Here is a 24,081-nt window from a genome sequence, read left to right on the forward strand (position 1 = left end):
TTTCTTGGAAACACTCATCGGTGGCTGTTGTTGAGACGGACCTATATTAAAGGAGTGGGGGGGGGGGGGGGACGACACACCACTCCGGGGTACTGCGACCCGGATAGCTACTTCGTGGACACCACTACCAGGGAACAAAGTACTCTGTTTACAAAGTAAAACATTAAAATAATTAAAAACAAATGTTCCCATTTTATGATTCATCGAGAGCAACAAAAAGAAACCCAGAGCCACCCCTCCCCTGGTTTGTCTTTAACAACGAAGGGTCCGTATTTTCTTTCAATTTCAATGGCTCACCCCTTCTGTTTGTTTATTGTTCCGAGTTGAGTTAAATAAAATAAAGTGTTTGCTGACATTTTGACTTCACCAATATGAACATAAAGAGTAAAACGATTGCACGGAGCCCCATTCAGCCGTAAAATACGAGCAGGGCGGGCAGTTCCACCTGCAGCGTGTTCACCGCTCACTCGCTGATGCCTTTCAATCCACTTAATGCATTCCCAATTTCATAATGCTATTCCCGTACTGGAAAATGCAACCGGAGAAGGGCTCGCGACCCTCTCTGGAGGCAGAGCAGCGCGCGAGCAGCCCAGCCCTGCGCGTGCGTTGAGTGCCGTGGAGGCAGTAAAACGCAAGCCCCATCGCGGCCGTCACTCCGCCGCTGCCCCCCCCCCCCCCACCCTCCCCGCGCGGTCTTTGTTGTCTTTTGTGCGCGTCCTTGCATGTGGACCAAAGGGCTCTGAAAAGATTCACCACGGATAACCCGTGAATGCCTTTGCGCCGCGGTCCGCACAATGCGCACATTAGCGCCGCGGGGCCGCTGCGTGGATTGTGTGCGCGAAAAGGAGGAGGAAGAGGAGGAGGAGGAGGAGAAGAAGATGCCCAAAGGAAGCAAAAACTTGATGAAAAACGACCGTGTGATTGGAGGCAGAGAAAATGAGGAACAATAGGTGGGAGAGAATTGGGATGGCTCATTCAATTCATAAGGAGGCATGTGTGGGGAGAGAAGTTTGGGGAATTATTCTGCTTGTGCCTCATTAATAAGGAAGCAAATGAGCAAAAGAGACGTGAAGCATCTGGGCATCATTAAGAAAAAAGAAATACCCCAAATTGTGCACAGTTCGATTGAAATTGGAGTGTGTGTGCTCGGAATCTGTTGGTTCTATTCCCCTGCACCTTTGTAGCACTTTTACACAGCACATCTGTGTATAAACACACACACACACACTGTGGAGCATCAGAGTCCGTCACAGAGGGGCACCACCTGGGCACCACCAGCCCAGATGTTGGCGGGATCGGCCCACTCTGGCCGGGTCCAACGCCGGGAACCAGCCCGGTGGGCTTAGCTGAGCACAGCTGGGCCGCTGCGTCTCAACCGGGCCGCGGGGGTCAGAACTCGGCGACACAGAACGATCGCCGCTGACCCCCCCCCCCCCCTCACGGGGAACGACCTCCATTGAACCGCGCGGTGATCGGCGTTAACCCTTCCCCACCGAACCGCTGCTTGGACAGGCCCGATGGTCCCACCCGGAATCGCTGGAGTCACACAACTTTGACCTTTGGTGTGCGGCGGTTGGAGTCAGTATGTTTGGTTGGCTTTTGTTCCCCCCTTTTCAGAACACCCCCCCCCCCCCCCCCCTATTTTTTAGGGAGCCCCAGAACAGCTCCCCCGAAATGTAGGTCCGCTGATTGGGGGACGGGGGGGGTCTATTGTGTTGACTGGCCCCAAAGCCCTTTTGTTTCCTGGTCACACCTGCAGCTCAGCCCCCCTCCCCCCCTTTTGTGCTCCACTGTAGCTGAACTACTGCTGAGAACAGCCTTTCTCCTGTTTCATCCCGCCTCCATCCAAGGTGGAGCAGAAAGGGAGGGGAGCCCGGTTTAGGGTGGCACAGCCCTGTCCCACTGCCAGAAATCCTCTGAAGCAACAAGTCCGACCAAGCCCCCTCCGAAGTGATCCTTAGGTAAATGGCACGCGATTAGGGCCAGTGGTTGTTATTGAAGTGGGGGAATGGGGGAGGGGGGGGAGGGGGGGTCGTAATCATTTCTGGGACCCTGTGGCAATAATCATCCGGCTGACTCACTTGCTTCTTGGTGACTTTTTTTCGGGACTGAGACTTTGAGACGGTTGTGTGGGACGCGTCACACACACACAGATTTAGACATACGTGCGTGAAGTGTCAAAATGCCTGGAACTGAACACCGGGGGGGGGGGGGGGCGGGGGGGGGGGGGGGCAGCGTCCCTGCACTGTTGGGTTTTACGGCTCAATGTTGTGGCGCAAGATGAAAAGCCGAGCAGCCTGGAGCGCGGGGGCCATTGTTCTGCTGGGATTTACACGCACACAATCTGTGAAACCTCACGCACCGCTGTTGTTTGTCCCCCTTTTTATTAGCCCCAATCCCCCCCCCCCCCCCCCATTTGCAAAGGTGTTGGGGGAGAGGGGGGGGGATCATGGCTTACATGTGCCGAAAGCACAGCTAAGAGAATATGTGTTAATCTGGCATTTAAAGCCCGCGTCACAAATCTCAGCACTAACTACCAGAACAGAGCCAGCATCAGTAGGAATAACGACCCCCCCCCCCCCCCCCCCCACTGCCCCCCAGACCCCCTCCGCTTTTCCCCTCCCCGTGTTTAACACATGGGCCCGGGCCAACAACATCAACAGGGAAAGTGTGCGGTTGTAGGACATTGAGAAGCCTGTAATAACAGAGGTAGAGAGAGGCCAGGCTAAATGGCACTGGGTTGCGTGACAAGCCCAACATCCCTTGGCTTGTTGAGGCCCATTTATGTGCGTTTGCATACACACACGCGCACACACACACAAACTGGAGTGCAGGAACCAGAGAGTGCAAAGGAATAGTCGATAGAAAACACGCTGGGCTCACTAGAGATTGAGGAGTAATTTTAGATCGCTGACCTCTGGATGTCTTCTGTTTTACATTAAAGGTTTGGAGGGAAGCCTCCGCCTCTGCGGCGTGGCTATTACCCCTGCAAGGGATCATGGGAGATTCAGAGCTGAACTTCGTTCTGCCTGTCGTCAGAGTGTTTTTCTCCTGAATTGTGTAGGGGGAGAAGAGGGGATGTGGGGCGGGTCTCGGAAATTGGACAACGGAGGGAATGATTTACACGTGAGCAGTTAGGGCCGGAGGCACAGCCTGCAGCCTGCGGGATTAAAACGTGAAGCAAGGGTTTTATTCACCTTTCATTGCTACACCATTTTCACTATTGTTATACGGTCTGGTATCTATTCTTGTCCCTGTCCTCTCTCAGGAATTCAACAATTTATTGCTCGGCTTTTCGTACCACACATTTCTTGGCGTGAGAGCGTCTGAAGAAACAGGTAGTAAAAAAAAAAAAAAAAAAGACAAAAAAAAAAAAGGCTTTTAAGGACCACAACTCTCCCCCTCTGCACAGCCGAGTCATCGTTTGTCGCTGATATTAAGTTTGCTGACAGTTGTCGCTCTGTAATGATCGGGGGGGAGCCTGTGTGCACAGATCACACAGGTTGTATTCATTTGTATCTCCAGATTAGATTACACTGACTGTGCAGTTTATCGGGGGGGGGGGGGGGGGGGGAATTCAGTCTTCTATTTTGCCCCGAAAAACATCAAACCCGTGATTTAACTATTGAGTGGACTAATTGAGATGAAGTGTGTTGTCTTGTTCAGGCCTTGCGTTAGGTAGTCCTAATGGCGTTGCTCTTTAAAAAGGGCCTCAGCATCCCACGGTACGCACATTGTCGACTGGAAACAAGCGGGCATTACTCTGCCTACAGCATTACAAACGTTTTTTTTTAAGCGACACATACCGAAGGAACAGGAACTGTTCGGGCCCAAAATAAGATAATTAATGCCTGGGAAACACGCGGTGCGCTTTATTACAACGCGTAGGCGGTGCATTGTATTGGCCCCATGTAATCCACAAACACAGACAATAGGCTGCTCTGCTAAAGCCCTTTTAAAAAGCCTCATGTTGCCCGGCTTTCTACGTATATTTCCACGTGGACCCTGCGACGTAAACTAAAGAGGATTCGAAAGACTTCGAAAAACCACAGCATTTTCATGTCATTCAAGAATTGAAAGGGACCAAATTTTCAGAGTCCCTCGTGGCTACAGCGATGGCCCATAGATTGCCATTTTCTGGCCGCCGATCTGCGGTGCTTCCTGTGTGGATCAATCAGAGCGCTAATGGCTTGGCAGGCAGGGCCCACAGACAGCACTGGAGCAGGTGTGCTTTGGGGCTAATTGAAAAAGGAGTCGATACTGGTGTGTGTGTGTGTCTGCGTGTGTGTCTGCGTGCGTGCGTGCGTGCATCACGCATCAGTCTTTGCATTACACCGTTTGAAGGGGTGATTATGTATGTGCAGCCGTGTGTGTGTGTGTGTGTGTGCGTGTGTGTCACAGTGTGCTCCCGGCTAATCCATCCCTCTGCCTGTGTGACGTCTGCCGGTAAATTGTTTATATCCGTTCGGGCTTTGCCTGCATGAATAATTTGTTTGCCTTATAAATATTTGAATGTACACCGATCATTAATATGCACAGACACAGTCTGTCTCTAAAGCTCTCCTCCGTGCACTAACATACACAGTAAACTCCTTCAACTCCCACAATGAATTATTGCCAACGCAGCTGCCCATGTATCCTGTCTACAATCAGATGCAGTACCAACAAAACAAAAAAAACAATGAATGTGACCCGAAACCTCAAAAGCTCAGCGAATGAAGCGCACCCTCGCTCCGGGGGGGGGGCACGGGCCAGAGCGGGGGGGGGGCTATGGCGGTAACGGTGGCGAGAATGGTTGCCACGTGCCGATTGGCTGTTGAGGCCAGGACGAACCACCGGGAGCACAGATGCACAGAGACAGCAGGCCCGACAGTGTGGACTTCCGCCGCGTCCAACAGACACCGAGACCAACCCCCCCCCCCCCCCCCCCCCCCCACCAGCCCCCTTGGCTGACCTTCCCGTGGACAGCAGATGCAGCGTGGGGGGGGGGCGGAAACGCCAAGTAGAGAGGGCTCAGTCATCAATAAGCACGAGAGGGCCTTCGTCTGGTTTTTGTGAGGAAAAAGGGGAAAAACGTGACAAATTCACACGCTTCACGCACACACAGGAGGTTTAAAACCCGACACACAAGCATGCCTTTTTTTTTTCTCCTCTGTGTGTATTCGCAGGTAACATCTCCACTCGAGTGAAACAGGAAGTGTCGCCTGCGAGCAGCCATGGGCCAGAGAGCTGTGCTTCTGCTCAGCGAGCTGCTGCTGCTGCTGACAGCCTCACGCACTCTCCTCGCCGTCAGCTTCCCCGAGGACGCCGCGCCCCTCGACGTGGTCGACGCGCACTGTGAGTACACGCACGCACGCGGGAGAGACACGAGCTCAGCGGAGTGAGGGGGGGGGAGGGCCCCAAGGAAGTCGGGCGCGGACACACTTTACTCTCCTCAGTCCAACGAGGAAACAAACGCCAGCGGCCTCCTCTCTCTCCTTTTTATTATTATTATTTTTTCTCGCCGCGTCAGCAGTTAAGACACTCGCATGCACACATTCATAGCGGTGAAATCAATCTGCCCTCTGGTCAGCGGCGCCGGGCATTAAGGGGGATTGCATCCTCACTCTCCGGGGATGTACTGGAAGACGCGCTGACACAGGAAGCCGTTATCTGACGTGCAAAACAAAAAGCCCCGGCGACACACGGATATAACAATACACGACGTACTGTTGATCTTTTTAAAAAGCGCTGTTGCGCAACCCCGAGAGTTCCTCCGCTAACGGCGTGCGTGATGCCTTCACAGTTGCACGGAGATACCCCGTGTTCAGAGGCCGGCCCTCTGGCAACGAATCCCAGCATCGCCTGGACTTCCAGCTGATGACAAAGATACAGGACACTCTGTTCATCGCTGGCAGGTAAACTCAACGCACTCTCACACGCACACACACACACACACACACACGCACACACACACACATGCATTTCTCACTCTTCCACACATCCCCCCACACCCACATACTCAGTCACTCCTTGGCAGGTAAACAGCGATGTAATGGGGGAGGGGGAGGGGGAAAGCTCTTAGTGTTATTGGATCTGTCGCTTTTAGGGGGGGGGGGCGGCGTTTGATGCATGCGGGCCGGTATCGATCGAGAAACGGCGTCCATCACACGGGGGGGCTGTAGCTCTGTTGGGGATTCCATGGCATCTTTACACGTCTCTTTGGTATTTATCGCCCTGTAGGATGAATCTGACCGGCCAGCACTGACATTAAAGCAGGAAATCTGCAGTACAAAACTCCCACTCTCCTCTGTAATCACCGCCGCTCGTGTCTGGGCTTTCCAGGCGGATTCTTCCTTTTTGCCATTTTCACAGCAAAATGTTGTTTTGAAAAGCTGATTCGCATTGTTTTATTGCATTTTTCTGTTCATAACCGAGGCATAGCCAAACAGTGAGTGGTCGTCGTGCTAAATGGGACAGCAGAGAGGCCAGTCGGCTTTTCATGTCACAGGCAGCTTGGTGAAAAATGTAATATGCATCCACTCTGCAGCCCCCCTGTTTGTTGTTCACATTACATTGCAGATGCAGACATTTGAATATCTATATTTTCAGTTTTTAACATAAATCTACTCAGAGAAATTGGTTTTTCCCTCACATTTTTTATTACTTCCAACAAAATGGGTTGTTTCATTTCCCGCCACGAGAGGAGTCAGGAAACATTCACAGTAAATGAGATGATCTGATGGCAAGTAGCGCACATAGCAATATTCTCATAATGGCTAATAAACAGAAAAATCGGGGGGGAAACAATGCAAATGGGCTGCTTATTATGCATTTAAGTCCTTCTAAGAATCTATAAACAACCAAGGACTAAACCATCAGGATGTGCTGAAACACCTTGAGAGAATTCCTTCATTACTATTAGAAAAGGACTCAGATAAAGCCCCCAGATTTCTCCGCTGACGCCTGTGTGTTGTGATGTTGTCCCACAGAGATCAGGTGTACCTGGTCAGCCTGAGAGAATCCTACAGGAACGAGATCATTCCTTACCGGGTAAGGTTCCTCTCAATCCGCACGCACTAAAAGGGGCTGCTTGGGAAAAAAACACACACAAGAGACATTCATCACAACCTGGACAGGTTGTGAAATGAGGGAGTGGAAAAGGGCGAACGGTGTGTGTGTGTGTGTGGTTGTGATTTGTAACGCTCCCGTGTCGATGTTCACAGAAGCTCACGTGGCGATCGGGCCAATCGGACAGAGACACGTGTGCCGTCAAGGGGAAACACAGAGTGAGTACAGAAGGCCCGAGGGCCACACCGCCGGGAGCGAGAGAGCCGGAGCCCCAGCCGCCTCTAAACGCGGCCCCCGCGCTGCTGCTGTTGTTGTTGTGTCCGCTTTCAGGAAGAGTGCCACAACTTCATCAAGGTGCTGGTTCCCAGAAACGACGACCTGGTGTTCATCTGCGGCACCAACGGCTTCAACCCCATGTGCAGATACTACAGGGTTCGTACGCAGGGCCGATTTGAGGAACACGCCCTTTGTTTCCATCTCTTTTTAAACAAAATATGGCCTGTTCTGAGCCTAATGTGTTTATTTTTATTTGTTACGCTCGACAAAGCCCTTTTTTTAAAGTGTGTGGGTGATTGCTGTGCTCCCTTCAGCTGGATAACCTTGAGTTCGACGGCGAGGAGATCAATGGACTGGCGCGGTGCCCGTTCGACTCCAAGCAGACCAACGTCGCCCTCTTCGCCGGTGAGGTTCAAACGCCCCCCCCCCATCTGCACACAGTCGGTCCTTCGCGAATGGAGAACTAATAAGGTTCCCGCGCGTTGCTCTCGTTAGCACCTCTGTGCATTCGCCCCGGCTAATCAAGCCCTTTTGAGAAGAAGATAAACATCCGAGGAGAGTAATCCCAGTTTTTTTTGGGGTGACTGTGACGGTTCTGTTTTGCCTATTTTTATTATTATTATTTATTTTTTTTAGAGGGGAAGCTGTATTCTGCGACTGTGGCCGACTTCCAGGCCAGTGATGCCGTCATCTATCGCAGCATGGGCGATGGGTCGGCGCTCAGGACCATCAAATACGACTCCAAATGGCTGAAAGGTAAGCGATTGCCTCTTCGTCACTCTCGATCTTTATTTCTCTCCCCCCCCCCCCGCCCAGCCCGCCCAGCCCGCCCAGCCGCATGGCTCCGGTGCCTTTTCTGCGTGATGAATGCATGTATGCGAGTGGCTGTCAGAGACGTTTTTGGAATGATAGCGAGCTCAACCTTCCCCTTCGCCAAGCTCCGCGAGGACTGGCCCCCCTATTCTCTCCTAGGAAATCTAGGTCACCCCCCCAGTCATCTACAGCCATGTACAAATCGCTGAAATATTCAACATGCACAGTGGTGGTGACGCTGCAGAAAATGCACTTCAACTTTGTGCTTCTGTCTCTCCCTCAGAACCGCATTTCCTGCACGCAGCAGAGTACGGGAATTATGTGTACTTCTTCTACCGGGAGATTGCGGTGGAGCACAGCAATCTGGGCAAGGTAAGAATGAATTACCTATTCCACACTGGATACAGTGCAACCCCCCCGTCCCCCCTCCCTCAGTCCCTGCGTTTCTGCCACAAACGGCCTCGGCGGCCCATCGGGGCGGGGACTTTACCTCGCGTTGGAATACACGAGGAATTTCAACAGCCATGTTTGCTGGCGGTGTTCCGCCGATGTAAAAACCCTCACGCGGCTTTACAAGGATTTGTCTCGCCGTGTCGGGGGTCGCGGGTCGGAGGGCACCGGGCCGCTCTGCGCTCTGAGGCCAACCCCCCGCCAGCGGCCTCCGTCGTCCTCCCATCAGCCGCCAGCCAAATGAATATTTCATCCCCTAACTAATGCCCGGGTGACACTTGGCCTCCCGAAAAACGGAGGTTTGCGCCGGTAAATAATTAAAAAGCGGCTGCTTCGGCACACCTCGTCCCCACTCTAAGCCCCGGTAATGAGCGCAATCAAACACGTATTCACATTCCACTGCGATCGGGGCCATTCGGAGGCGGGTGGGATGTTCTTTCCCGGCCCGGGTGAACAATCGGCGCCACACAAAAAGTGTTTGTTAACGAGTTGCTACAGGACTGGGATGTTTTGTTTTTGGGGTGACATTCGCTCAGCTCCCTTCCTCGTCCCCTCCCCCCCTCGCCTCGCAGGTCGTGTACTCCCGCGTCGCCCGGATCTGTAAGAACGACGTGGGCGGGTCGCAGCGGGTCCTGGAGAAGCACTGGACGTCTTTCGCCAAGGCGAGGCTGAACTGCTCGGTGCCGGGGGAGTCCTTCTTCTACTTTGACGTGCTTCAGTCCATCACTGACATCATCAGCATCAACGGGGTCCTCTCGGTGGTTGGTGTGTTCACCACCCAGATGAACAGGTGAGCCCTGGCTGCTGTTGGGGGGGCGGGGGGACAAAGCGACCAATGGAGAGGACAGGAAACGAGGGATTCAGGGAGTCATACGTGGCGGTGCATTGATTTATTTCTTTTCTCCACAGTATCCCGGGGTCGGCAGTGTGCGCTTTCTCCATGGCCGACATTGAGGCCGTGTTCTTGGGGCGGTTCAAAGAGCAGAAGACTCCTGACTCTGTGTGGACTCCGTTTCCAGAGGAGAAGCTTCCCAAACCTCGGTGAGGAGCACACTTTTCTTCTCTCGGGAGAATTACCTGATTCTGAACTTTTCAAAGCATACAGAGCCGTGAAGGGAAAAATTCGTACACATTTTTGACCTGTGTAAATACATACAGTATACATGTACATATATATCCATAACCTCTTCCCAACATATTTCGATTTTTTTCCAAAACATTTTTATATTAACATTTTTATATTAATATTAATTTATTTTTTTTCAAAAAATATTTCTCCATGCCTTTTATCCACCTTACATATTTTGAATCTATATTTTTTGATCTTATATAGTTTTTTTCTATTTTTCCATGACATTTTTGGACCTAATATTTTTGGACTTTTATTCTGTGACATTCTTTGATTGGATTTTGGTCAAAAAGATGTTAAAAGAAAGTAAAAAAAGATGAGGTCAGAAATATATTTTTTCGAAAGTCACATTTTTTTGGGAAAAAACCTCACATATTTTACGTATGAGAACGGAAAGTAAAATTAGGTAGAAACAAGTTTTGAAAAAAAATATTCAATTAAAAAAAGAGTGTTTGAGATTTTATAGATAGCTTTTCTTGATTGAGCCGCTGTTTGATATCTGACATTTTCTTTTTTTCTTTTTTCTTAACCCTTATTTGTCCAGTTTAAACTGAATGACATCATCTCTTTTTCACTAGCAAGGGACCAGGTTTATTATCTTTGACCCAGCACACACATTCACCATCTGCTGATGATTTAATTATTAATTTGGCATAATTAGACGCGTTGCATATTTAACCTGTTTACAGCCGGCACGTATGTCTTTTTGTAGGCCAGCCCTGTGTCCAAAACACAAAGTCCACAAAGCACCTCATTACCCCCGTAAATCATTAATGGACGATAACAATGCATATGTATATTTTATGTGTTGCCCTTTTTATCCATCCTTTTCATCCATTTCAATACACGCTCTTATTACTCCCCGGTGTGTGTGATGGTGTAGGCCGATCTTTGACCTTTTTTGCCCTCTCTTCACGTGCATCCTCCATCCCAGACCCGGCTCCTGTGCGGGTCACGGTCCAGCCGCGTCCTTAAAGAGCTCCATCGAGTTCCCGGACGATACCCTGCAGTTCATCAAGTCCCACCCCCTCATGGACACGGCTGTGCCGTCCATCGGGGACGAGCCGTGGTTCACCAAGACTCGCGTCAGGTGTGCCACTACCTCGAGACCAAACTCGTAGTGTCTTGTCTTGCATTGCATTGCCGCTTAAAGCCAATCGCAAGAAATTTGAATGGCGAGTAACTCCCGCTCCTCTGCTGTGTGTGTGTGTAAAGGTACAGACTGACAGCGCTGGCTGTGGACAATGAAGCAGGGCCGCACAAGAACTTCACAGTGGTGTTCATCGGGGCCGAGTCTGGGGTTGTCCTCAAGGTCTTAGCCAAGACCTCCGCCGTGTCTCTGAATGACAGCGTGCTGCTGGAGGAGATCGATGTCTTCAACAGGGCAAAGTATGAATACGCAGGATTTTTACCCTCTCTCTTCTCTTTTTCTCTTCCCCTTCTGGCTGAGGAGTCTGCCGCTGGCTTTCCGGGGGCCAGATGGCCGCGTCTGTCTACTTTCTGTGCACGCTCAGCAGGAGTCTGATTTCTTTTTGTCCTGATGTGGGGTTGAGAGACCGCGCCCCCCGTGGTGCGTTAGAGGTTAAAATCCTGTAAAACTGTGAGAGAAAGCTACTGTGATTTCTCCGCCTAACAAGTGATTAAACCTACCGAGACTGAAACAGTAGACAGACTACTACTCCGTTCTGACCTCTGATCGGGTTTCTCTCCTCCCTTTCCCAGGTGCCTGTCTAACCACGAGGACGACAAGCGCGTCCTCTCGCTGCACGTGGACAAAGAGGCACACAGCCTGTACGTGGCCTTTTCCAGCTGTGTCATCCGTATTCCCCTGAGCCGCTGTGAAAGGCACTCTTCCTGCCACAAGTAAGTGGCGCGCGCCGATGCACGCGTTGAAAATGCGACTTTACCGTCGGTCACGGGCTTGTGACTTTTATTTGTTTTGTGCCATAAAAGGGGAACGGTAACAGCGTCATCTTGTGCCTTTTGGTTAATGGTCAGACAGTCGAGTGCAATGAGTGCCGTGCACTTCCCCAGAATGATTAAACCCGGCGTTCTGACGGCGTGTGTTTGTCTTGCTCCAGGTCCTGCATTGCATCGCGGGATCCCTACTGCGGCTGGATGACCCACGGGGTCTGTGAGAGGATACAGCCGGGCGTTTTGTGAGTTCAAGCCTCCGCTGCGATGCGCAGTGCAAAGATCGCGAGTGACCAACGGCAATAAGATAATGAACGTTTGCAACGTTTGGTTAATCCCGCCGTCTGCTCCCCTTTGCAGGACTGGATATGAGCAAGACGTTGAGTTGGGAAGCACCGCTCACCTGGGAGACTGCCACGGTACGAATCTCATCTCCATGCCATGCCGTCTTCCCTGAGACACACGCACATGCACACGCACACACACACACGTACGCTGACACATACACACAGTATACACAAACTCATCTCCACACACGCACACACACACACACACACACACCATGAGCCTGCACACTCACACCAGTAACCACCCAGTAACTTGCCCCTACATAAGTCTATGTGCAGTATTAACACACACATCTGCATACAGTACATGGCCACCCTGTGAGGCAGAGAACATGGACATGTACAGCCGGGGGTCATGTTCAGCCGGTGCAAATGGTTGGCGGAGGTCGGACGATATCCGATGGCCAGAAAAACGGGCTTTTCGCCGATTTGAACCGAACCCTTCATTTGCACCAGCTAAACATGACCCCGGCCCGAACCTCAGTATGGATCAGAACCAGAGGGCTCCAGTGAGAAAAGGAGACTGCCAGCGGGTGCCTGTTATTTATTTATTGTTAAACCGGATAAAACTGCACTCTTTGTAGGAATTTAAGTTTTTACTCCTGAATTCCTTTTATACTGATTTCTTGTCCTTTTAATTCTTTTAGCGTTTTTGGGCAGTACATCAGCGCCAGATTACAAATCATTTGGCGACCCTACCTCTGGTTAGTTTGATCTTTTACTCAAATGGTTTCTTTCCTTGAGTTCAGCATCTCCAACCCTGTCTTTTCCACCACCGTCACCATTCATCTATTCTCACCTAACACCCCCCCCCCCCCCTGAATGCTAATCACCTGCTTCATTCTCATCAGGCGACATCGTTGCTCTATCAGGGATTCACTTCACCTCCTTTTCACTCATCGTTTCCAATTCCTCTTCCTTCTTGCATGCCCAGCCACACCATCCCCTTGGCATCCCCCATTGTTGTGTACCGACTTGTCCTTGAATCGCTGTATCCTCTCTATCCTTCTTCCCCTTCCAAATTGTCTAAACAAAAATGTGCTTTCATTGGTCCGTAAAACGTAAAACTGTGATAAGGTTTATTCCCATCGTGTCAGACACTAACCTCACAAAATGACCCAATTCCCATGCCTACTAACCGGGATGATAACGGTATGCTTCACCCACGTCTCTGCACAGTTTGTTAACAATTTGTTTGTCACCACAGACATGGAGTTTTCAACAACGCCAGTCACAGCCCACCCCAGTGGGCCCATACACCCCCCAGTACTCATACCCACTCAGAGCCCCAGCTCTGGGCCTGGTCCAGAGCTCTACGGCTCAGACCTTGTGCCGCAGGATGACCCAGCCATCTCTAATTCTTTAGACTCTATCCCAAGGGGGCACGAGGGTAAGGCCCGCAGGGAGGCAGGCCGCATGCTGCAACGAGCCTGATCTGATAGCTCTCACTAAGCCACACTAATGCGAATCTACACATAGACTCACACATGCACACATTGGCAGCTTTTTAGTCTTTCCGTGAGATGATGTAGCAGATTAAAATGTTGTCTCTTTTTCGAACATTTTCATACATATTCTATGTTGATATACACATTATATTTCATGTAATATATTTATGTTACTATTGTTTTCTTTCTTTAAAATTTCCTTATGTTCTTTCTTTCTTTTAACTTTTTTAATCCTAGTTTTTTAATCCTAGTTTTCTAATCATTAAACCCTACACTCACAGTTCTCAAAACGTTTTCTTTCAAATCTTTGGTTTGCATTTAGCTTCTGACTGGCAGTATAGTATATATAACTCAAGGGCTGCAGTCGAAAAGACTTCTAACTTTGTTTCACCACCGCTTTTTGTTGATCTCCATGGAAAAACAGCATAGGGGTCAAGAATCTGAAGGACAATTTGTGACGACAAGCCTGGCGCCTTACTTGTTTTTGTTTAAAACAAAAAAGACTGTCGCCCCATGTTTATGAACGTGAATCACATATGAAAACATCATTTTTTTTAAAAACCTGTAGCAGAAAGGCGTGTTGTTGTTCGTCTTCACGGGCGGCCGGATGGTCACTTGAGATGATGCTGCTGCTGCCTCAGGGAATGTTGGATGGCATTATCGTCTTTCCTTTGGTAAAGAAAGATCCAGTGTTTCCTATCCTAAAGGAGCTAAGAAAGGAAGCATTGACCCAGTGAAGCGGCTTTCATTAGTATTAAGAGAATTTGAACAGCTCTTATCCTTGGCGGCCACATCAATTCTTCCCTCTCGTTTCACTAATTTAGCAACGTTCCTGTGCGAAAAGGTCTTTTTTTTTCGACTGCACCCTGACCCTAGTAGGAGTTTTACCCTGGCTGGTAGATCATTGAGTGGGCCTGCTCGGGAAAAACACCACTACTGTGGCCGCGCGGCGGATGACTAACTCTTTCAATGTCTGTGGTCACTAACAAACCTCCAGTAGAGCAGCAAGAAGCTGCTTTTCTTTTCCTCTGAACAGCTTCCTGCTGTTTCTTGCTCTTGTACCAACAGAACGATTTGGCTCTCCATCACAGTGCTCTCCTAACCCCTCTTGGTAGCGGTTAGACGCTTGACAGAAAGCCGCTAGTGGAGCGTGGATCAAGTCAACACTTTTTAAGTCTTCCCTTCTGAACTAACAAAGCACTGCTTTTCATAGATGGCGAAATGGATGTGGGTACCTAACAGCTTCTTACATCTTTCTTCTTCTTCATCTGGGCTTGAGATGAATCGGAGTGTGTCGATAGTTGTGTTTGACTGAATCTTCGTAGGGGGGGGGGGGGGGGGTGTTCATGCATGGCGGGTGTTCTCGCACAAACATGCACATGGGAGGGGATGCTTGACTTGGCATGTTGAGTCTTTTCGCCGGGGGGGCTTTAACCAATGCTTCAATGTTTTTCTAGGAGTGTGGGATATTCAAGCAGGCGAGACCAACCAAATGGTCCACATGAACATCCTCATCACCTGCGTGTTTGCCGCGTTTCTCATGGGAGCCCTCCTGGCTGGTCTGATCGTCTTCTGCTACCGAGACTCGTTCCTCCGCAAGCCGAGACGGGTCCACAAGGACGCAGAGTGTGCACCGTCCTGCTCGGACTCCACCGGAAGCTTCGTCAAGCTCAACGGCCTCTTTGACAGCCCCGTAAAGGTAGGGCCACACAACCGGGTCCAATGCTGTTTCGCATTTTGTGACGAACCGTGTCTCTTCTTACTATTTTGATTTTTGGTTGTCACATTCTCAGGAGTACCAGACCAACATCGATTCCCCCAAGCTCTACACCAATCTGCTGAGCAACGGCAAAGACCTGAACTCACCCAACGGAGACACCAAGACCATGATCCTGCGGGACGGCTGTCAGCCCCCCGAGCTGGCTGCCCTGCCTACACCGGAGTCCACCCCTGTGCTTCAGCAGAAAAGCCTGCAGCCCATCAAGAACCAGTGGGAGAGGGCCCATGCAAAGGCCAGTGGGCCTCGTAAGGAGCCCAACTCATCCGCCATGAGTCCTCAGTTCCTTCTTTCTTCTGCTGGCGCTCCTCCCAACTCCAACCACCCTCACCAACTCCAACCACCCTCACCCCGCCTTGGGACACTCCCACATCCCGAGTGCCGTCGTGCTGCCCAACGCCACACACGACCACTCTAACCTCGAGAGTGGAGAGGATACGCTGCCGCATTCTTCAGAAAGGAAGCTGAGGAACCCGGACTCCAAGGGCTGTAGGAAAGAGCAGAAAAGGTCCGTGGATGCCAGAAATACCCTCAACGACCTTTTAAAACACCTTAATGACTCCGTGGCCAACCCCAAGGCCATTCTTCCAGAGGGGTCGGGGCCTCGCCCACGGCCTCAGCTCACTCTGGAGCCCATGGAGGAACTGACTGAATTACCCCCCAGGGTGCCCAGCCGTGAGGCTTCCTTGTACTCCCCCTCCTCCTCCCTGCCGAGGAACAGCCCCACCAAGAGGGTCGACGTGCCTCTGCCCACCACTCCCACAACGCCCACGGGCAGCCTGAGCATGGGGGGCACCCTGGAGAGGCAAAGGGGCGGGTATCAACTCCACCGGAGCGCCTCTCACAGGCACTCCTTGTCCACCTCGCCCAACGGGGTGACCATGGGGGTGTCTGTGTCTCGCCAGCACAGTATGAACAGAGGGGGTTACATGCCCCCAACGCCCCCCTCCAGACTCGACTCGCAAGGCGGAGGGGGCACGGGGACGGGGATGCACTCGGCCCACCAGTCCGCTGTTCCGCGGCAGGGCAGCTACAGCGGCTACGGCTCGCTCCCCCGCACGGGGCTCAAAAGGACCCCGTCGCTGAAGCCAGACGTGCCCCCTAAACCCAATGGGTTTTCGCCACAGACTCCGCAGATGCGAGTGGTCAACAAGTACAGTTACTGAAAGAGCCTGGAGACTTCTGGGTGAGCTCTAAACTGTAGAGCTTTGAGCCCTGGGGGCTTGGCGGGGTTTGGGGGGGGGGGGGGAGGGGCTTCGGCCTAGTGTGTGTTTGTGTATCGACTTGAGGTGTGTTTGCCCCCCTTTTTAAAACGAGATGCACATTAAACCCACACTGATAAAAAAGGGAAAATCACACGTGGCCAAAGAAACTCCTTGGGGCTTTCGTACGCTCCCCCACAACTCCATCCCCCCCCCCATCGTCACGGTAGCCGAAGGATACGAACCGGGCGGGGGGGGGGGGGCAGTGGGTGTCTCCCGTGTCCAAATATGGGGGCGCGAGGTCTATGACACCCAACTGGGACCGCTGTGCGTGGAGTGCTGGGTTTGAAGCCGTTGAGTACTTGACGAATGGGTCTCATTGGGCACCGCCCTTGAGCGCCGTCTTCCCACTAATGTGAACTGAACAAAGAGGAGGGGTTTGCCATGCCTTTGTTAGCAGGATGGCTCGGGGGCAGTGGAGAGGGAAATCCCCCCCAAAAAATCACACGTGTGTGTGTGTGTGTGTTGCTTGAGATACATGTAAGCGTGGACAGCTGGATGGAGCGATGAGTATGACAGAGAAAAGGATGCATGTGAAATGCTGGTTGGAAAGCGGATTTGTGTAAAGGTAGTACACCCATTAGGCCTTCACACTTGTTTATCGAGAGTGGCAACATGCCAGAGGATGCAAATTAATCCCCAACTAAGACCTAAATCCCTGTCTCTCACTTCAATAATATTATTACATCTTTGCGCTTTTCTGACAAAGCTGGATTTTTTTTTATCATTGCGTAAAGGTTTTTCGGTAATTAGGTTAAGATTAAGTGAAGGTGGTCATGTTGGGTGCAAAGTAGCACGGGGACTCACCCAGAAATATCTATATTTCTAACATTTGCTGCTATTGGTTTATTTTTATTGGATGCATTTTTCACTCTACCAGACAAGGCCTCGATATGGGAGCACACATCTGCTTTTTTGTGAATGTGCGTGTGTGTGTGTGTGTGTGTGTGTGTGTGTGTGTGTTGTATTACAGGCCAGGAAGTACAGTTTTCAGCAACCAAACACACTGTCAAAACACAAACATGGAAAGAATGCTTCTCACGAGGATTGAAAACTGCCCTCACCTCCACTGCCCCTTCGTACTGGTGGTTCAGGAGACTTCTTTCTTTATGTAGCAATGGTATTAAGAAAAAAAAAACATTTCTCATCTCATTCTATAAATTAATTATGAACAAAAGAATTTGCCTTCATAATGTTTTACTGTGTTATTTAAATTTTTACCATAAGAAACTAAAGCAACACCAATGTAAGCCCATGTAAATTAATTTTACATTTCAGGGCACTTCTGTTCCATTAAACTTGTGTCTCCCTTTATACGATAACACTAGAACTTTCCTTCTACTTTAACGCTGTTAAAAGGTGTGTTAACCTGAACCATAGAACAATACATGTAGCCCCATGTCATTTGCCGTGTTCCCTGTGCAGCTTCCCTGCGACTGGCCAGTGTACAATCAACACAACAATTTACCAATGTGTCCAAATAAGTCATGCTGGGAATGACGAGTTCCTGTACATACTTAAATATTATAAATAAGGAGTATAAATATTTTTAGGCTAGTGAACCTGAATCTGTGCATTGTGTGCCTTATTCACAAAATGAATTACTACAGTATATAGTATTGGCAATGTCAATTGGTCCTCTGTATGTTATTGTCATATTCTATATTATCAAGTTTTATACTAAACATTTTGAAAATGAAAGATGTGTTGGGATGTCACGAACCGAAGTGATGCGGGAAAAGAAATTGACCGACAAGAGACTCCACTTGTTAATGCTAGTCTTACAAAAAGCACAGTAAAACCCTTTTATTTTGGGTATAAACCCCAATTCTTTTTTTTCTTTTTTTTTTTTTACTTTCCTGCCGGTGTTGAAAAGAATGGTGTCGATCCACCACATCGAGGTGCCATGCAGTGAATGTATTTCCTTGCCAGTGGGATGTAGGGTGGTTAGATCTCGCCGCACGTCCCGTGTCCACCACAGACGACGCGCTGACGAGAGGGGGGGGGGGGACCGCTCCAATTGGTCAGTCGTGGCGACTCTCTTTGGGTGCGCGAGGAGTCTGTTGCCTGTTCAGCCCCAAAGCCACATTTTTTGTTCACAAATGATGATTGTATGTAAAGACTTTCTGCCTGTCATCTTTTCTACCCGACACGCGTGCACACTCGAACACAACGGACGCACGCCGCTCGACACACGACGCTCGACTTGCCTTGTGCATTGCAATGTGGGAACGGGGGGGTCTTTCTGTTGCAATCTAAATTGAAGCCTTTATATTTCAGCTGCGCGGATGTGCAGATGAACCGGATTTTTTGTCATGTTGTTTTGATTTGAATACTGTGCAACATGGCGAGGCCAGACTAGCTGTACATTTGATCTCCAGAGTATTTCAGCCTGTAGATAGGTTTTAAAGTTGTACTGTGAATGTGTAAATAATAATGATGGTCTTTGTTCCATTACATTTTTTGTTGATTTTTTTTATTATTTTTAACACGGCATGTATAGTTCAAATAAAACATTATGGCACAGAAACAGTGGTCTTGTTTTTTGTTTTTGTTTTTTTTCGTATAGTCTTGTGTGGTTTCATAAGTCGGCTCCTTATGTTATGTCATGTGTTTCTGCGGTTGCAAAGAGTTAACAATCAGATGCTCGTTGGCCTTTGAACGCAGCCCAAGAGCCATGAAATGCATTCAGTAGTTACACCATGACTCGGGGGGAAGGGGGGGGGTGGTTAAATGTGCCCTATCTGAGTTCTGTAAGCTGACTATCTGAGACACGAAGGGTCCGCGGAATGATTAAGGGCTTCTGACTTATTTTTAGAGCTGGGTTGTTTTGAAGTCTGAGGCCAGCGCAGAGACGTGGGAAAGTTTCCAACGTAGCATGTTCCCTTAGACACCGAACATCTGGAACAACTGCTCGACGGGGGGGGGGGGGGGCTGCGTACGATTTAAAGCCATCAACGAGCTGTGGAAGAATGCACATGTTTAGATGCATGCGGCACGAACATCCGAAGGCACCGCGTCCCGCACCGATGCCCTTGTGATAAGATCAGCTGTTGACAACAGAGAATAAAGGAGTGGCGCTTGGTTGACGGAGAGTCACTTTCCACGCGTTGCAGATGTGCAGAATGATAAATGAGCGCCGTAGGGATTGGCCCGCTCTCCAACCCCCCCCCCCTCTCAAAGAGGCACAGAAGTACATGATGCAAACGTAGACTTGGTTCAAAACATCAAGAAGGCCGGCGTCCTCGTCGTAAAACACGGGACGTCCCAGTGGCTCAGCGCTCTGTAAACGCACAGCACCAGCAACAGCAACAGGGACCTTTGTTGCATATCAACCCCCCCCCTCTTTCTCCATTTCCTGTGCGCCTCTTCCTAGGTCAAAAGAAGAATAAAAATGCTCAAAACAATGTTTTAGACAGTACGATTCATGGTCGTCATTTTGAACGCTACCTTCTCCGAAGAAGCCATTGCAGACGTCACAAGACAAACAGCGGGATTAAAAGAGAAAGGGTTTTTAATCCAACCCAGAGGAGAAGAGCAGGAGGGCTCCGATGGGCCCCCGGGGGCCCCCGATGGGCCGGTCGACCTGCAAGGCTTTGCGGCTCATTGCTGCCGTCACAATGTTGACACAAGTGCTCCTTCATTTGCTTTCAGCAGGACCTCCTGAAAACTCGCACCTCCTAGCAACCCAGCTCTCTCTCTCTCTCTCACACACTCACACACACACACACACACACACACACACACACACACACACACACACACAAGGGAAACATTCTCCCCTCTGGGCGTCCTAACGGGGGTCGGGGTGTGATTTGGTTGCGAATGGGGTAACAACAAAGAGGCGCCTCTTGCTATTCTGATGTACATCCCATCCTCTCAATTTATCAGATGGTCCCTTTGAATTAGTGGAGGCGAATCAAACGCATCCAGTGATTCTGTGTCCGTTTCATTCACCGGTCCGTCCGCCTGGCCACACTTAGCCTCATTACTGCCACTGACTGTTGCCGGACAAAAAGCGTGCGCTTGTTGTCACGCCGACGTGTGTCTGTGGAACGTGTGTGTGTGTGTGTGTGTGTGTGTGTGTGTTTTATTACGCTTCACAAGGGACTGAAGAAGCAGATGCAAAAAAAAAAAAAACACCAAAAAAAGCCCACATCTCTTAGTTAGTGTAAGTGGAACACAGCAGGCCCGCCCATGTAGATGCAGGAGGATGGAATGACGGCGCTGAAGTCGAAAGGTAGAAAGTGAAACGTGCTTTTAAGCTACCTACTAACACAGGGAGAGGGAAGGGATAGAGTCCATTACTTTGCTTTCTGCCCCACTCTTGCAGCATCTCCTTTTGAAATGTATGGGTGGTGATTAGACTGGAAATCATCCATCTCCACTCCGCTTTTCTTAAAAGCCTGGAGGTGAAACCAGCAATTACATTTGCAAGCCTCGGTCATGGAAAGGTGCTTAAAGGGTTTCTTTGTGGGCTTTGGCAAGTACATGTGCTCCCTCTCTGATGTATTAAAATCTGAACGAGTGTCCGTGTAATGCTTCATTTAAAAAAAGAAAAAGAAAAGGGGGATAAAATGACAGGGAAGACACCGAAATGGAGTTGGATTGAAGAAAGGAAAAAAAGTTTTGCAGTGTGCTTCTGCGGTGCAGCCGCCACAGTTTGGGAAAAGCCATCAAAGTCTATAATCCATGTGCCCAGGCAACCTTACATTACCCGTTGGTTAATGGCACGCATTGCTTTGTGAAGTGACTTAAAGGGCGGGCGAGCAAAAGCAAAGCGGAGAAAGGGGGTGTTTGTAATGCACGAGGAGAATGGCGGTGCGGACAGGAAGAGACTAGCAGCCCTCACGAGCACATACAGGCATGTTGTTTGAAGATAAACTATAAACAAAACAGCTTTTTGAGAGAGAGAGAGAGAGAAAAAGAAGCACATTCAAGAGTACAGGGACATTTTCCCAGTTCCCTTTTTGCTCTTTTTTTCAGAGTTCTTGCAATCAACTTCTTTGACACCACACACAGAGAAAGGCGGGAGGGAAGCCTGCAGAGCGTTTTAATTATTTGCTTGATCAGATAATGGCTGGCTGAGATTTCCCTAAAGTGAATGGCTACTCCAGGAAAGCCTCTGGAAAATGACACAACATCCTCTTTTTTATGGCTCCATCTGCACTGCCACCTGTGTCTTATCATGAGACATAATTGTTGAGGAGCAGCGTGGAATGGGAATCATGAGGAAATAATGATGCTGAGTCCGCGAATGTAATGCATTAAGTTACATTAGCCAGAATCCAACGCTGTTATCGATTTTCTTTCTTTCGTTGCTTTCTTGCGGGCCTCAAATTTAACGAATCTTGCCCTATTAGTTCATTCTGCTTTATAAATGTAAGAAGCTAAATAATTTGATGTGACAGCCCAACCCTGCCACTGTTTATAAAGATATCCTGCTGACACGTCACCATGAAGCATACTGTTATTAGGATGTAGGCTAGTTTGTTAGCGATATTTATCTGCTGAGTGAGCGAGCTACTGTGGCTTCATGTTACGTACGCCCAACATATCCATTCAGGAAATGACAGAGGCATTGACTTGGCACCCGGCTACGCCAGTGGGGGGGGGGGGGGGGGGGAATGAGGGAATGAGGGTTGATTTCATTGGAGATTCATTTAAATTAAGTTGATCATCATGACTGCTCCTGCTATTCTGGCCGGCCGGGTCAGTGGACGTGATGTAAAGTGAAGAGGAGTTCGGCGAGCTCTAGCTGGTCGACTGCTGGCAGCAGGAACACGTCTGTGACATCACGGCAACCCGCGAGGGCGAAGACACGTCTGTGACATCACGGCAACCCGCGAGGGCGAAGACACGTCTGTGACATCACGGCAACCCGCGAGGGCGAAGACACGTCTGTCCATCGTGGGTTCTTTGAGGTGCACAGACCCTGCTCCAGCACCTGCAAGCAAAAGGGCTTATCTGTCAGGCTTCATCTGCTCACCCGGGCCCTGTGCGTGTGTGTGTGTGTGTGTGTGTGTGTGTGTGTGTTGGAGAAGGAGTGGGTGAGGACCGGAGAGGGGGGGGGGGGGAAAGTTGCAGCAAGCACATCTTCACTTGCTGAGATGGTAAACACCTGAAAGGGTTTAACTCTCGCTGCGAGGGAAGTGCTTGATCAGGTTAAGGATTAGAACAAAACGTCTAAATCTGATATTTAACCCCCCCCCCTCCTTGTCTGAGTGGAAATAAAACAACTTATTTCCTTTCTTTTTTCGGTCCCTCTTTCTTTTTGGTTTCTTCCCACTCTCTTTATCCGCCCCCCCCCGTCCTCCCTCCCTCCCTCCCCTCCCCTTCCCTCCCCCGAAGCCTGACTCAGGCCATTTTGTGTGTGTGTGGGTGTTCTGGGAGCTTTGTTGGTAAAACCAGTGGATTATCCCGGTTGCTTTATGACTAAACCCTGGCCTCCTATTACAGCGCTTTGTCATGAGGGAAACACATCTTCCCAGACGCCCTGAGACACACCCCGACACGCCCCCACCCCCGGGCGCGGTCGAGAACGTACACATCACAGCCGACGGGGGCCCTCATGGCCCGGCTAAAACTCGAGCCTGGGAATGTCCCCCGATGCACGAATACACACAAACACACACACACACAAACGCCGGGTTTCGTGTGCCGACCGACTGGTGGGTGAAGGATGCTGTAATAATGATAAAAAGCTTACGCCACGGGCAGCAATTCTTCATCACGCAACAAAGAGCGCTTTTAATTGCCGTTTAGATGGGGATAATCCCATCACACGCGAATTACTCATCAGGGCACACCTGCGCCGGGACCAGCTCGCATACAGCAAAAAACAACAATAAACGTGGCCGTGTCCCCTGTCCCCCCCCCCCCCCCCCCCCCCGGTTCAGATTATGTGGGGCAGTTCTAAGTGCAGCACTCTGCCTTTGTTGCGGGGCTTAATGGAATATAGCTCGGTTCTGACGTTGGCTAACAACGCGGAGTTAGCTCCCTCCTGCATTAGTGCCACGGCGAATTAATTCTCCCGACAGATCAATGGGCTTTACGGTCCACACACATCAGCACGGAGAGAGATTTCAGGCCGCCTAATTTTCTTGCCCCCTACACCACCCCCCCCCCCTCCTTCCCCACCCCACCCCACCCCGAACGGGCCCTGTATATCGTTGAGAAGGAATCAGATCAACACACACGGCCCGTTGTAGAGGCAACATTTTTGCCCCTGCTGTCTCTGTCTCTTTCTTTCTTTACAGACACAAACACCAGCGGGCCCTCGCTGCCCTTCGCGGGGCGCGGATCAATACGTAATGGGCGTCGCAGCGAGCAGATGAGCTCCCTCTCTCTCTCTCTCTCTCTCTCTCTCTGACTCTGGCTCTGACTCTTCCAAACCTGATTGAACACTGTCTCTTTGTGTTACCGCGGCCATCCTCCGGCATCGGGGGGGAGAGCGAAGGACTGTAGGAGGGTGGCTGGCTGGGAGGAGAAAGAGGAGCGAGCACGGAGAGGGAGAGAGAGAGAGAGAGAGAGAGAGACGGGGGGGGGGGGAGAAAGATGGCCCGGAAAGGAGGGAAGAGCTGAGTGCCAAGATGTTGCACAACAACCCTCAGTC

General features: G+C 50.3%; 1 protein-coding gene across 1 annotated transcript; it reads left to right on the top strand.

Moving 5' to 3' along the window:
• Positions 1-5,018: 5,018 nt before the first annotated feature.
• Positions 5,019-18,996, top strand: sema6dl (sema domain, transmembrane domain (TM), and cytoplasmic domain, (semaphorin) 6D, like). Its single transcript, XM_062561837.1, is given in 20 exon segments — positions 5,019-5,337; positions 5,786-5,897; positions 6,972-7,032; positions 7,206-7,268; positions 7,381-7,482; positions 7,641-7,731; positions 7,963-8,082; positions 8,423-8,511; positions 9,162-9,379; positions 9,499-9,630; positions 10,653-10,808; positions 10,934-11,107; positions 11,441-11,581; positions 11,800-11,877; positions 11,993-12,051; positions 12,627-12,683; positions 13,187-13,369; positions 14,885-15,126; positions 15,221-15,523; positions 15,525-18,996. Coding segments are annotated over 20 exon segments (3,348 nt in total). The 5' UTR covers positions 5,019-5,216; the 3' UTR covers positions 16,371-18,996.
• Positions 18,997-24,081: the final 5,085 nt, after the last annotated feature.

This window comes from Pungitius pungitius, chromosome 4, assembly GCF_949316345.1.
Source record: "Pungitius pungitius chromosome 4, fPunPun2.1, whole genome shotgun sequence".
NCBI classification, from domain to species: Eukaryota; Metazoa; Chordata; class Actinopteri; order Perciformes; family Gasterosteidae; genus Pungitius; species Pungitius pungitius.